Source organism: Stomoxys calcitrans, chromosome 1 (genome assembly GCF_963082655.1).
Source record: "Stomoxys calcitrans chromosome 1, idStoCalc2.1, whole genome shotgun sequence".
In the NCBI taxonomy this organism is placed as follows: Eukaryota; Metazoa; Arthropoda; class Insecta; order Diptera; family Muscidae; genus Stomoxys; species Stomoxys calcitrans.
Window position 1 is genome coordinate 77,710,594 of NC_081552.1, and position 14,329 is coordinate 77,724,922.

A 14,329-nucleotide genomic window follows, 5' to 3' on the forward strand; every position below is an offset into this window, starting at 1 on the left:
TTTTCTGTTACCGCTCTTTAATTAAACGATTTTTGTTAACTAAACTTTGTGAATCAGGGATGATGAGTGGCAAAATGGTAATAAAAAGCTAAAAAGATACCTTTTGTAGCCAAAAGGTAACCTTTTTCACTCCATACGGGCATAACTTCTTCCCATAAGGGGAATACATCTAAAAGGAACTGACAACAACACCGGTGATGCTTCTCTTATGTCTATAAACCAGTGATGGGCACACTACTACTATTGAAAAGACCAAACTGTGTTCGTGTATCATCAAACATGAACTAAATGAAATAGCGTCAGCCGAATGAAGAAATACGAAGTGGTTTACACTGTACATGTGCGTCTGTTTGTTTCTGTTTCGGCCCGCGGACATAGGAATTTATGTTCGTATTTATTTGTTGCCCATCATGCTACAAATGCAGCCTGACTCAAGTTTTTAGCTTATTTATAAGCGACCTCCTTGTTATAGCGATGTCTGAACTCGGACTTTAGCTTAAGATAGCTCCCATACAGACCAATCATCTTATTTTACCTCTTGAGGGCATATGGAGCGTATTTTGAATTGAATTGCTTATAAACTAGGAATAATTAGTTACATTAGTCCCTTCTAAATCTCTTCCAGAGTCCTCATAGGTCAACATTTCGACTTAGCCTCCATCTTCATTTTGCGTTTTCCAAAAACAGGAATAGGCCTGATAATGAAAAAAAGTTTTCTCGGAAATTATCATCCCTGAGTTTCAGTACAAACAAATTTGCCCATGAATGTTCCCTTAAAGAACAGGGGCAAACTTCTTATATATCAATAAGTTCTTTCCGATTCAAGTTTGAGCTCCTCTCCTCTTTTTAACCGAGTCCGAACGACACCTCTTTGGGGAGAAGTTTTCACATGGCATAGTAACTCACAAATGTCACCAGCATAAGGAGGGTATCGCTGAAATTTTTTTTGATGTTGTTTTGATTTTTTGCAGAACCCATGATGGTGGGTTCCCAAAATTTCACACCGGCCGAGTTTAGCATGTTTTTACTTGTTTAATTATGATGTGGACATACTTTTGTCATACCATCTAACCATTGCTTTTCAAAGATAATAACAAAAGACGTTCTTGAGTAAGAAGATCTCGTCCTAGCAGGAGTTGGTTCGTATCTCGTATCCTAGGAATTAGCGAGTCACATAGACTTCGAATGCGGGGTCTTTCAGATTGGGTTCCGGGCCTTCAAGAGATGGCGGGGAACGAAGTAGCTTACGAGCTAGCCAGGGGCCAAATCACGGCATTCGATAACGTATTCGTTTTTGCTTCGAATAAATTGTCGATACAAAAACATATTTGGATCACGGCATATGAGAGAAATTTGCTACCATTTTGTACAGCGTTGCCAGTATCAAAAAGCGAATTAGAATCAAAACAAATAGGAAAATTTCGTCTGTGGCAGTGATTAAAAATAAATATTACTTTATTTTGTAAATCTAAATGTGAAAATTACTTTTTATTGTGCTGTAGTTGGTGAAGCTTTCTCTTAGGAAGACAGAATCAACGATTCCATGGCCGAATGGAGTAAATCTCTTGCGGCGCTTTGATATTGTGCTCTTCCATATATGCATGTGGTTAATTTTACGTGCAAAAAAAGTTTTGTAAAGCCCCACGATTCATTTGACATAGTTCGCTGATGATGTTTTTTGGTCGAATTGAAATCGCGATACGGATAACAAGACAATTGCTTCTAGCAACAACAACAACAAGCTTTTAAATGTTTTTTGATATTCTATTCTTTGAATAGAAAGCATCAAACAGTGCTTTAAAGCCGGACAATATCCTGCAATGGAATCTCAACAAATTAAAAAATTTCGCTTCCACCCCCGAGATCTGTCGTTTTTGAAAATAGGGTAAGTGGAGGGTCCGCCCAACAAAGTTTGGACTTAGATCTACATCATTTGCCCCGAAATTGGATATCATATTCATACTTTACCCCCCAAAAACCACAGTTGAGCTTCACATTGCTGTATTCGGTATATATGAGAACCTCTTTTGCTTCTAGCAACAACAACAACAAGCTTTTAAATGTTTTTTGATATTCTATTCTTTGAATAGAAAGCATCAAACAGTGCTTTAAAGCCGGACAATATCCTGCAATGGAATCTCAACAAATTAAAAAATTTCGCTTCCACCCCCGAGATCTGTCGTTTTTGAAAATAGGGTAAGTGGAGGGTCCGCCCAACAAAGTTTGGACTTAGATCTACATCATTTGCCCCGAAATTGGATATCATATTCATACTTTACCCCCCAAAAACCACAGTTGAGCTTCACATTGCTGTATTCGGTATATATGAGAACCTCTTTTTGCTATAATCCACAAATATGTCCAGTTTGAGGGGTATGTAGGGTGGGGCGGAAACCCACGCACGTAGTCCTGAAAAATATCTGCATCTCGCTTTACTCTCAAATTTCTTTTTTTTTTTTTTGAGCCGCAATTGCCATTGGTTTAGGAGGAGTTTATGATGTGAGGTGACCTCCAAACACTTGGCCTCAAAATTTGATATTAAATTCGTTTTTTTCAACCTTTTTCCGCGGGTCCTCCTATCCCAATTTGAGGGTAAAAAGCGTAATCTACTACCAAAGATCTTTTATAGCTGTTCTATTCTATCCTATCCTTTTTTTATAGGATAGGAGGGAGGGGGTTGCCCTCTGACACATCCTTTCATTTGAGTACAATACATTCTTTGTCGTCCTACATGACAGTTTGGTGTTGTTTTTATTGGGAGGAGAGGGTCGCACCCACTGACGGTAAGACCCAAAAGACAATTTGTTTGAGACCTTTATTGGCGCGATCTTCATGCACTGCTGAATGGCAAGACGACAGGACGTGACCGGTCCACTTTTGATTTTGGGCGGTTCTTTGGATGCGGTTTTTAGCTTGGGCGGCGCCCTAGGTACTTGGATTCTTGACATCATATTCGTATTGTACTCCCGAATACCTTTCATTAGAGTCCCATACTGTCCCGATCGGTCCACTTTGATTTTGGGAGGTTTTGTGCTTGGGACGGCTCTGTAGATACTTGCATAAAATTTTTAATAGAATTTTCACACTCTACTCTCGAATATCTTTGATTGGGATCCTATATTGTCCCGATCGGTCCACATTCTAATTTTGAGCGCTACCTAGGTATTGGATCCAATTATCGACACCATATTCGTTTTCTACTCCCGAATGCCTTTCATTTGAGTCCCATAATGTACCGATCGGTCCACTTGATTTTTGGCAGTACTTTTGGTGTGGTTTGGGCTTGGGACGGCTCGCTAGGTACTTAAACCCAATGTTAAATATCATATTCACATTCTAGTCCCAAATACTTTTCATTTGAGTCCCGATCGGTAAACTTTTGATTTTGGGAGCTACTTTTGGGGCGGTACCTCTAGGTACTTTGACTCAATTTTTAATAGCATATTAATATTCTACTCCCAAATACCTTTCATTTGAGTCCCATATTTTCCCAATCAGTAAATATGTCCTGCTGGAGTGTTTTGGGGGGTGGGGAGGCCCTTCAGACAGCAAGGAATACATTTGTATGTCATATTTGTACTCGAATTTTAAATACCTTTCCTTTGATACCTATTGCCCAAAGCGATAAGTGTCCTGTTGGGTGGTGCTTTTGTATGCTAAGTTCGTACGCTACTCTTAAATAACTTTCATTTGATACCCATATTGTCCCAATGGGTAAACATATCCGTTCGGGTGGGGTTTTGGATGGGGTGTTATTATGATTTTAGTTTATTTGACCCCAACATTTTTTACTTATTTCGTGTTTTGGGATATCGTGGCATATCGAGGTGGCATACAAAATTTCGCTTAAATCTGTGGAAATTTCATGAAAATCGGTTCAGTTGTTTTTGAGTCTATACGGAACAGACAAAAAAAAAAAAACAACAAACAAATAAACAAAGCGCAACAATTTAATTTTTATGTAATAAATAGCCGAAAAAGCAGAAAACTTCAACTAAAAATTTACGTTTTGCATTCTTAAGCTGAGTATTCTGTTCAGCTTTTCAGGTGGAATGCTGTCAAACTCTATAAAAAAAAAGTCGGCGAAACGCTGGAGGAAAATAGGTCAAAAAGTAGTTCTGTTTATAGTGAGGAAAATGGCAAAAAGAAATTTAAGTGACACCATTGTCGGCATTATTTTTGTTTTATTGGTTTCAATTGTTCGTTTATCCTTTTTATTTTATTTATTTGCGAAAAAAATTAATAAAACCATAAAACCAAATTCCGCTCGCGCAACTATAAAGGATTTCCGAATGCACAAACAATCGAAAGAAATTCTTCCCGATGACAACAGAGCAATCGAATATTATTTCAAGCAAACGAAAGCCGGTATCGACTCTCGTGATTCGAAAAATGTGCAATCGAAACCGAATGCCGTGATTAGGCTGAAGGTTTGAATCGCGGATGTACTATTGATTGCGATGCCGATAGTGAACTGTCTCTTTGTTGGCTCTTTGGGATGGTGAATGCCTATTGCGGCGAAGGCGCAGGCTTGGCGTGGGCTGCAAGGGTTGCCGAGACACTCCGTATCGAGGACGTCTATTGTCCTTGAACTGGGGGAGTACGATCTTGGATTGTTGTTAGGTAGCTGACATCGAGATGGGCTCGGTACGATAAGGACTTCTACAGGGTTTGTGTTTGTGTTTCAGTTCGATAGTGATTGAAACTTTTATTAAATAGTTTTTTAATGAAAAATTTGTCAGATAATTTTATCTTTTTCAAGTAAATAATTAGTTATTTCAAAAATTCTTTTTTGAATCGGATTATTTCTCGACCTATCTATTCAGCACTGTTTTGACCGTACCTTTCTTGAAAAAGTCGATTTGCTCGAAACGTTGCTAAATACTTTCTATATATATATATATATATAAATATATGATAAAACTACCATACATACAGTCTTTATTAACTTATTGAATCCCTAGAGGTAATTTTATTCCATTTATGATCAAATTTTTAGCTTTTTTCGAATATAACCTGGTATAACTCCCATATAAACAGATCTTTCGATTTCACATCTTGAGCCTCTAGAAACCGATTTTCAACAATCGTGACAAGTTTTGTCCAAATCAGTGTATAGTCAGATATAGTTCTCTTAAGAGGTGTGGACGTGAGTCGTAAGTAGTCTAATCACGCGATCGTTTGTGAGCGTGATTGAATTAAAATTCTTCGTGCGCGAGCTTGAATTACGACTCACAACGCTAATCACGACTTTCGAAAAAATTACGAATCACAAAATTTCACGACTCACAACGCTAATCACGGCTTTCGAATAATTACGAGTTACAAGATATCACGACTCATTAGAAAATCACGACGTGGGTTGGTATTCTATTCTGCTTTCGGAAAAGTCGCTAAAATGTTTCACTGTTTTACGAGCAATATTTGACAGCAATCAAGCTTTTGTTTCCATACCAAATCGATTTTTTATCCTCACTTATCGTTTTCTATATTTGATTTATTTTTTCGGAAATTAATGACAAAAACAAAGAAAAATGATGACGCAATGGCAGCCATAATGATTTCAAGGGTTGCTAATACAATTTTTTGGCATTCTCCTCGACAGTAATTCGTAAGTTTTTCGTGAGTCGTGATTTTTCTCGTGAGTCGTGATTTTTGCGTGAGTAAAATTTATCAAGCACTTACTCTGTTAATGTCTGTGGAGACGATGTTGTTGTTGTAGCAGTATGTTGTACACAGAGGTGGCGGCCCTTGCCGATGCAAGAATCCTTCGGGTCAATCCGGTACGTACAACAGGTTGCCATGGGATTGTTCTTCTACGATCTGGGTGATTTTGCGAACGTACCTGTGGTAGGTAGGTAATTTGGTTGCAATTTCGCACAAGGGTTTTTGTTAGTACCAGAGAAAAGCAGCAAGCCTCTATAAAAATAAGTGCACACGATAGATGTGAAACCAAAGACAAACTCACACCTTATAACAGCAGTTGTCGTTGGCTCTTATGAGTCTTTAAAACAACATCATAAGCACTCGCTTGAAATGGTTATTTTTGCAGATGAGCGTAAAGTGATTGCCAATCATATTTTCTATGATAAACGAAATGCACAAGTGCTCATAGAGAACGCTACTGAATTGAATACACACAGGTACTGCTCAAAATTATGAGTGTGCGTTGTAATTGAAAAGGTAACAAAAAGGTGAAATTTAGTACGGAAAAAGCTGATGTGCCAAACAGATAAAGTGTGACATTTCAAGGCTGCTAAGAGCCCAAGGTAGTATCAGTAGATCCTCAAAATTAATAACCTAGTCGATAGGAAATCTTGCATTTTAGTTTTTTTTGACTTGCTACAGTTTTCAATCCATAATGTTATACTTTTGTCAATCAGACAAAAATCAATGATACAAATAATTCGCATGCATAAATAAAAATGCAAATTTGCCCATGAACGCTCATTCATTTTTTATTAATCAAACATCGCCCACCCGGGCTTTACATTGATAGATTTAAGTTATTCAAGTTATCATAATTAAAAAAATCAATATTAAAATCTAATATAATACTGTCACTACAATAAATAACTAACAAACTTATTGAATCAAAAAAAAAAAAAAAAATTAAAAAATTAGTAACATAGTCTAACGCACAAAACCAAGAAAAAGCAGCAAATGTGAGGATATCATCAGTGATGAAAACGAATTCAATTGAGTTGCCTATATACACTCCGTTAAGAAACAGAAACAAACTTCTGACATATCTATGAGAGCTGTCCGATGCAAGTTTAAGCTCAATGATAAGGGGCCTCCTTTTTATAGCAGAGTCCGATCGGGAAGTTTGCCCATGTTGCTTAGTGGAATGTTCATGGGCAAAATTTGCAATTTGCATTTGCAGATGAAATCTTACAGGTGTACTTCATTTCTGACTTTCATACGCTTATATAATTTTTTAATGCATAAAATGAAAAAAAAAAATGTGCCAATTTCAGATCCGCTTTAAAAGTGTCACTGATTTCTAAGAATGGCAATTTTGTTCCAATTTTGAAATATGCCAAAAATAATACTATGTGTGTATCGCCATCTATAATTTTAATTAGGTTAATGACTAACCATATTAAAATTATAGATGACACCGTTATTATTCTTAATGACTAGCCGCCTGTTATTGTTGTCTTTGGCCAGGAATGATGTGATTGGGGATCGAAGCTGCCTGTAAATATATTTGTATATGGGACCGTGGGAATACTTCCGTCTATAAATCTCTGCGGTTCAATTCAAGTATTAGCTCAATTTTTTTGGAATAAGTTTCAGGTGTTGATAATGCGACGAGCGAGCATTAGATTCGAAAGATTGATTTGCTGAATATGGATCCTTATATACTAAGCAGACACACTTTGACATGTTCGACCTAGTGATAACACAGGTAGAGGAGAAGCAAGATGCCTTCTAGTTTCTACCGTTGAACATCCAGATCGCTCAGGATGTTCATATTCAGTCGAGCCATCAAAGAAATGAAACCCCAAAGTGGAACTTCTTATGTTTGCCAGTGTAGAGCACCGTAGTCTTCTCTTCTTCTACGTCCTCACAGTTTCTCTGTCATGGCGGACACAAAGATTAAGACATCTGTTTAAACTAACGACAGCAAAGTGGTGGACTTCAATTCAACCCAAAATTCGCACTTTGCGAACATCTGTTATTCGTTACACTTAGGGCCTCATATCAAGGTTTTGCTAACATGTCGTTAGAGTCATACCCACAAATTCCAGTTCGCCTGGAATGTTAAAGGTAGTTTCTAGTCTCGCAAGTTCGTCTGTTTTACAATTCCATCCAATCCATATTAAAATAATATAATTAAGGTTCACAGATTTTGGGTACTATGCAGACGGGCCGTAAGCTCACAATGGGACGGGAATCTGAGGATAGTCCACTGTCTCTACAGGATTGTGATTAGATCAATACTTACTTACGCCTCAGTAGTTTGGTGGACTGCGATGGAGCAAACGTGCAACGTAAGGATTATAGAATAAAACTGGTTTGGAAAACATGTTGTCTTGGCATAAGCGGAACGATGAGGACCCTGTGGAACGGCAAAACGTTCGGTAGGACGATCTATGGGGAGATCCGTTTGGTGACAAGACGAGGCTATTGTGTTGTTGTAGCCACATTGCATGTGGAGGTAGCGATCCTCGTAAAGCTCCTGTAGGTGAGTAAGCTCGGTACATTTCAAAGGACCGGTCGCCGCGGAAACAGGGTGGCCATTGGTGGTTTAAAGGCACCAATAACTTGCCTTGTCATATCGAGCATCATAGGCACTCATCATAAGAAGAGCCGGTGCCGCCCGACTCCGCTCTCCGCTCGATACCGCCGATTGTCGTTGCATTCGACCATCTGCAACCTGCGGACGCGCCCAGGAGCTCGCAGCTAAGCAATGAGCACCACACAGATTGGACCTCAATGTTTCAACCTGTGTGATGCTCACAGCTATCCCGTGCCGGGCTATTACTGAAAGGAAGAAGCAGGTCAGTATAGTTTTCGCTATCATAACGGGCCACATAGGACTACGAGCTCACTTATCCGAAATAGGTGCGGCAAGTGATAGCATGTGCAGGGCATGTGGGGAAGATGATCAGACGTTGAAGCATTTCCTGTATAATTGTCCGGTTTCGCGGCTAACAGACATCGGCACTTAGGTGGACCATCTTATGGATGGAAAGCAATTAGGAATTATGCAAGTAGCACGGAGTTTCTGATATGGATTTTCTTTTTTTGAGGTTATTTTTAGTATTTAGAACGCACAACCAGCCGATAACTGGCTTAGGTGAATTTCCATAGTGGCATAAGGCAGGTTAATATCCGCACCCTCTTTTTTCAACCTAACCTAAGTATGTAAACGGGTTTGCAATTCATTCTACAAAGCTTTTATATACAATGGCAATATGTTTGCTTGTATTTGGTCGTGCAATAGTAAATATCTATGTTTACTTAAAATTTCTTCACTAGAATATCCCAAACAACCCACCTAAATGGAATAATTGGGTATGTAATGCATTTTACAATTATTTCTACAATGCTTTTATACACAATGTGACTATGTTTGTTTATATGAAATAATTACCTTGGTTCGCATAAAAACAAACGATTTAATACTTGTAATAATTGTTACATAACTATTTACCTTGTCGACGTTAACTTTGCGCCCATACACACACACTGATGTCCTTCAAAAAAGAAACAATAAATATACATAAAGTTAACAAGGATATTGTAAATTTGACATTCGACCAAAGTTACTCACCTTGACCCAATATGTTCATACAACCAATCCAACAACAACACTACACCCCCACACATAATGTATGTACACCGTCATCATGTGCCACGCTGAGAGAGATGCAGTCATAATACAATTCCAAAGCAAAATGTTAGCCACCAACAAACAGCTGAAGTCAAAAGTAAATCAACATCGAGCGGGAACAGAAGGAAAGCAAAGTCGACAACCTTTTTCATGGTTTCATGGCTTTAAGGGAATTTGTGTTCATTTTTTTTGTAGTGATATGAAATACAAAACATTTGTTTTTGGAAAGAAACAACTTTTGAGAAGAAAGATAAATAAAAAAAAATTAAAGCAATTTATGTTTCTCTTTAAATTTTAAAATTACCAACAAATCAAAGCATTTTGTTTTAGAGATGTATGGAGATGGACGGTCAGAGTGGAAGAATACAATAAAAGCTTTATTGGGTTATCGTTACGCAGTTTTTGTGGATGGTAGTTGGTGTAGATTTTTTAAAGCACACACATCTCCCTTTTTATATAGGGTTACGAATTTACGCGTTAATGTAGTTTTCACTCTCTTCCCACCCTTACCGGTCAAGATACTGATTATCCAGATGAAATCCTCTCTGTTTATGGATTTTTGATATCCTTTACATCTTTTTATCTTTTTATACTTTCTGCTTTAAATGTGCTTTAGTGCCGCTGTACTTGTTTCTGTGAATCGCATTTTGTCCTTTTGGTCTTGAACGCACAGCTTATTCCATTTACAAAACCATAAAAAGTAGAGATGGCACATCATTGTTTTAAGGCAGCTGTGTAGGTGCATTTACTTTGCATGCATGCTTTGTTGCATGTTGAGCCATTCTTTTATTTGTTTGTTGTTGTGTTTTGTTTGCTGGTGGGACTTTATCGTTGGTTGTGGTTTGATTTTGTGGTTTTCTTTTTGTTTTATTAAAAAATTGATAGTTTAGGAAATTTTTTTGTTTAATTATGTTACGTGGCCATCGCGCGCATCGGTCATTGGACATGTACACACTTTTTGGCCTATTTACAATGAAAAAATTCAAGTAAATTAAACATGTTCACATTTACAATATTTTTAAAAGTTTATAACAAATGTATGGTATTTTGAATTTCGTCTTATAAAACAAAATTAAAAAAAAAAATTACGAAACGAAATCATCAAATGAAATAAAAATGTTTGGAGTATATATATAAGCCCTAAATGAGCAAAGATTTCGACTAGATAGGTGGTGGCTTGGGATCAATTCGAGATTATAGGAAAGGTAATGAAGGTGTAGGACATTTGGTATACATATATGTATGTAAATGAAGTTTTATTAGTTAATAGATAATAACTTGTACCAGTTGGTGTGTAGTAGAAAGTAAGAAAATGATCTATAAAATTCTAATGTTAAGTAAAGATCGCAGTCTCATACATCGTTCTCTTAATTATACTTCATAGCGTTTATTCACTAAAAAATATTTTACCCCACATCAAAATGACAACATAAAAACGACCATTAGGTTTGGTCTGTATGCTGAGTATAATAACTTCGTATCATTATTTCAATGTGTGGTGCTCACAGCTATCCCGTGCCGAGATTGGTCTTCGTGATACACCACTCCGTGCAGTATAGACTAGTCTCGTCCGGCGCTAGTGATCCCAACATGGAATGCGTCCTACACCATTCCGTGCAATATAGACTCATCTCTAGACCTGCGCCTGGCGCTGGTGACCCCTACATGGAGTGCATGGGGATAGGTACATACCGCCGGTAGGTAGCTGTGTCCCAATTAATGGCCAAGCTTACAACCCCCGACATAAGGGGGACTTTAATGCGCATCACATTTCATAGCATTCTCCCCTAGTTAACGACCAGCGTGGCACGGCTTTGAAAGAGCAGATTGAAAGCTCCACGTTTTGCACGGTGAATGAAGATGCCCCCACTAGGATTACGAGGAGGTGCAGCAGGTCGCCAGACATTTCCATTGCATCCCTTGATTTCCTGAGTGCCGTATCTTGGCAAGCCGTCATCCTTTTGGGGTCAGACCACCTCCCCACAATTCTCACCGTCGACCGACCACCCGAACTTTATAACTGAGCGCCAAACGTTTATCAATCAAGAGAAGACCGATTGGGTCGTTTTCAGAGAGAACGCCAATCGCCGCTTTAGTGAACTGACACCACCCTCTAATGTGCTAGTTGCCAAGAGGAAATTCCGAGACATCATTAACGCAGCAGCCGCTCGCTTTATACCAGCCGGTCGATTACCCCACGTGCGGCCCAATTTCCGGGCGCATGCAGTGGTACTCGAAGACGAGCGTGATGGGTTTCGTTGCACGGACTCCACTAACCCTAGAATCAGGAACACCTGGAGCAATGTAACTTAAGTACCGGTTAAGGTAAGTTGTGGTCTACTGTTAAGTCCCTTTCGAACCCCGGTAGACGGGACAACAAGAGCTCAGTCACTTTTGTGCGACGTAACCGCGACTGATCCGAAGAGGTGCGCCAGGTTGTTCAACCGTCAATTTATTGTGCATCCCGAGAGTGACACGGCTAGGAGGAGAGCCATTCGTCGTATTCGTGGTCTCCTAACAGAAGAGCAGATTTCACAATTTACCGTGGCCGAGCATCAACAGGGATTTCGAAGACTGCATAGCACAACAACTGCTTGTGATGGACCACCTCCATCAGGAGACAAAGATCCTACCAGTGCGAAAACATAACTGAATGCTGTCCAAGCAAGAGTGGTTTTGGCCCAATTACGATTCGGCAGAGGCAGCCGCCTCAACTCTTACAGAGCATGGATTGCTCCATCCAACTTGCAGGATGTGTCCCGATGATGGCCTTGGACCATACGACACACGTCAACTGTTTAAATTCCTAACCAAACCCACACGTTTCAGAGCCAGATCTGGTCGTAGAGTACATGGATTTGGATATTTAACAGAAACACGCGGGCGAAATAGAACACTCCACACTGCTACAACAACAACTACGCGAATAGCGTAAAGACAAGGTCCTGTATCACGGAAGAGATCTGCGTTTTTTTACGTATGTGCAGACATGACATTGGGCTACTGATACGGGTAGTGAGAGGCCACTGCAATGTCAGGTCATTGACTTCGCATTGCAATTATCACACAACTGCGCGGAGATAGCATATAATTATGGGTGAACACCAATTTACGTGTATGAATTCTCTTCAGGCTCATTGTCCTCTACTCATTCTGAACTTAAGTAGGGTTATTAAATGTTATTAAATGTGTCTGGCCTCTCACTTATCCAGCCCATCTTGCTCTCCGAATGAAGCGGGAATGCTAGATGTGTCCTCTGCCTTATCTAACCTACAGTTATGTGCAAAAAATAGGGACAGCAAATAGACAGGCAAATTAAGGATTCTAAATTCCGTAAAATGAGTGCTAGATCGATGGTTTATAGCATTTTTACACGAATATCGACTCCAAAAACAATTTCCGTTACGAAAATGGCAAACATGTGCAGCTTTTTTTATTTGTTTGACATTTCAAACAATATCGAAATTTCACGTGTGAAAAATAATAGGGCACTTCTCGTTTTTTAAACTAAAAATTGCAAAATTAGAAAAGGAAAGCAAGTTTTCAGTTACGAACGTAGCCAAATTGTGTTCAAGCGGCTCATTGGTAACTTAACGATATCTTGCGTTAAAAGATGGCTTGAATCAGTCTAGGCATAGAGTAGGTTCAGTTCTGGTGGACTGAAACGGAAATTAGTACCTACGAAGTTTAAATAATTAACCAAAATGCATGTGAGTTTTACGGAAATAGTTCCCGATGTCTGGAAAATGGGCAAAGTGATCCCGCTACTGAAGCCTGGTAAAGACCCGAGTTTGCGGGAGTCGTACAGACCGATCTCCCTTCTCTCACCAGTGGCTAAGACGCTTGAGGCATTACTCCTCCCGAGCCTCGTAGGAGAATTTCCATTCGCCGAGCATCAACACGGATTTCGGAGACTGCACAGCACAACAACAGCTTTGCATGCCATCACCACACACATTTGCCGTGGCTTCAATCAACCCAGGCCATGTGATAGGACGGTCCTCGTGGCACTGGACCTATCGAAGGCATTCGACACGGTCAGCCATGCCAAATTATTTGAGGACATCGCCAACACGTCCCTCCAGCCAGGCCTGAAAGGTTGGGTCGCGAATTATCTGTGTGGCCGCCAGTCATTTGTGGAATTTAGGGATAAGAAGTCAAAACACCGTAGAGTGAAACAGGGAGTTCCCCAAGGTTGGGGTGATATCTCCGGCTCTGTTTAACCTCTACCTATCCTCCATCCCACCTCCTCCAGACGGCATAGAGATCGTATCATATGCGGACGACTGTACGATCATGGCATCAGGCCCCCCCACCCATTGATGACATCTGCGATAGGTTGAACGTCTACCACAACGAGCTTGCCTCATATTTCGCTGCAAGAAATGAAGATATCCGCCACCAAATCTTCAGCCACACTGTTCACTACAAATACGCGTGAGGTGAATTCTGAGCTGACTGTGATGGTCGATGGAGAAATGATTCCGACCATCAAGTGTCCCAAAATACTTGGCGTCACATTTGACAGCTCCTACACTTTCTCCCCACATGCAACAGCAATCTGCAATAAAGTCAAAAGTAGAAACAAGGTCCTCAAGTCACTCCGCTGGCAGCACTTGGGGTGCAGACAAAGAAACCTTGTTGACCACGTACAAAGCAATTGGCCGGTCTGTGGTAACGTCACGTCAACTTTGTGACACGCAGTGGAGTAATATTCAGATCTGTCAGAATGCCGCCTCCGAACTGCGACGGGCTGTCTCCTTAGTTCTCATGTGGACCACCTCCATCAGGAGACAAAGATCCTACCAGTGCGAAGACATAACTACATGCTGTCTAAGCAATACCTTTTGGGCTGTTATCGCAGAAATCATCCAAATCATCATCTTGTGGATAGATACCCACCGCCCAGAAGCCTTAAGGTTGATCTACACGATCTAGAGCGTGAGGTCCAGCGCTACAAGAGAGAACCTCTAGATCAAGCGG

General features: G+C 39.9%; 1 protein-coding gene across 5 annotated transcripts in view; it reads right to left on the reverse strand.

Annotated features, from left to right (window-relative positions):
- LOC106093761 (serine/threonine-protein kinase PITSLRE) overlaps positions 1 to 14,329 on the reverse strand; it is a 45,246-nt gene that overhangs the window by 16,898 nt on the left and 14,019 nt on the right. The window contains exons 2-4 of one of the 5 annotated variants that reach the window (XM_059360044.1): positions 9,651 to 10,204; positions 9,287 to 9,581; positions 9,167 to 9,209 (exon numbers count right to left, since the gene is read on the reverse strand). The exons of 1 other annotated variant lie outside the window; for it this stretch is intronic. In XM_059360044.1, the coding sequence (XP_059216027.1) occupies positions 9,167 to 9,209; positions 9,287 to 9,305 (62 nt within the window). In that variant the 5' untranslated portion in view covers positions 9,306 to 9,581; positions 9,651 to 10,204. 3 more of the 5 variants (XM_013260904.2, XM_059360042.1, XM_059360047.1) reach the window with 3 other exon arrangements.